Source organism: Meleagris gallopavo, unplaced genomic scaffold (assembly GCF_000146605.3).
Source record: "Meleagris gallopavo isolate NT-WF06-2002-E0010 breed Aviagen turkey brand Nicholas breeding stock unplaced genomic scaffold, Turkey_5.1 ChrUn_random_7180001936010, whole genome shotgun sequence".
Classification (NCBI taxonomy): Eukaryota; Metazoa; Chordata; class Aves; order Galliformes; family Phasianidae; genus Meleagris; species Meleagris gallopavo.
Window position 1 is genome coordinate 1 of NW_011197981.1, and position 967 is coordinate 967.

The 967-nt window shown below is 57.6% G+C and overlaps 1 protein-coding gene across 1 annotated transcript; it reads left to right on the top strand.

The window, feature by feature from the left end:
• Positions 1-5: 5 nt before the first annotated feature.
• LOC104916729 (free fatty acid receptor 2-like) lies at positions 6-965 on the top strand (the record flags this gene model as incomplete). The annotated part of the gene is given in 3 exon segments (XM_010727743.3): positions 6-515; positions 517-558; positions 561-965. Coding segments are annotated over 3 exon segments (591 nt in total), but the record flags the coding sequence as incomplete, so codon positions are not given.
• Between the last annotated feature and the right edge of the window lie 2 nt (positions 966-967).

Here is a 967-nt window from a genome sequence, read left to right on the forward strand (position 1 = left end):
GCCCCAAGTCCGACCTCAACATCTCTGCCCTCCAATTCTCTGCCTGCACAAACGCAAACACACCCCACATCCCCACCACCACCCCATGGACCTCTCAGAACACCTCTGAGACTAAACACCGCTGGGGCTACCACTGCTACGATGACTTCTCCCCAACCCAGCTGCGCTTCGTTCTCCCGCCACGCCTCAAGCTCTTCCTCGTCCTCTTCCTCCTCCCCTTTGCCATCACCGTGTTCTGCTACATCCGCCCCATCCGTGCCCTCCTCACTCGACCCCACATCCCTCTGCAGAAGAAGTACCGCACCGTGGGGCTGGCCGTGGCCACCATGGTCATCTTTGGGGTCTGCTTTGGACCCTACAACCTCTCGCATGTGGTGGGCTTTGTGCAGCAGCGCAGCCCCACGTGGAGGCCCTACGCTCTGCTCATCACCACCCTCAGCCCCGCGCTCGACCCCTTCATCTTCTATTTCTCCTCCAATGCTGTGCGGAAGGCGGTCAGTGGGGTGGTGGGGGTTTTTTCGGGGCACAGTGTGTGGGTTTTGGGGTTGGTGTGGACAAAGGGAGTGAGCCCCAACCAGGAGGAGGCAATGGGTAAATGAGGTTGTTGTGACTGGAGTGGGTTTGATGGGGTGGGAGGTGAGAAATGGGGATGGGTCCGATGTCAATGTGGTCAAAGTGGTCCCATGGATGTGTCCAGTGTTTGTGGGTCAACCAACTCTTGGTCAGTGTTGGGTTGTTCCACGGGGTTGGGGCCAACATGGACGCATGGGTGAGGTCAGTGGGGTCACTGAGGTCCCATGGATGCGATCTATGTGGTCAGTGCAGAACCGTGACCCAATCAGCTCCCTGGGTCTGGCTGTACCAGGAAGGAGGCTGGACATACAACAAGGGGAAGAACAAGTAGCAGAACACGACTGATTTCTACTTCTTCAGCACAAATCGGGAGCACGCAGGTACATATCAGTGT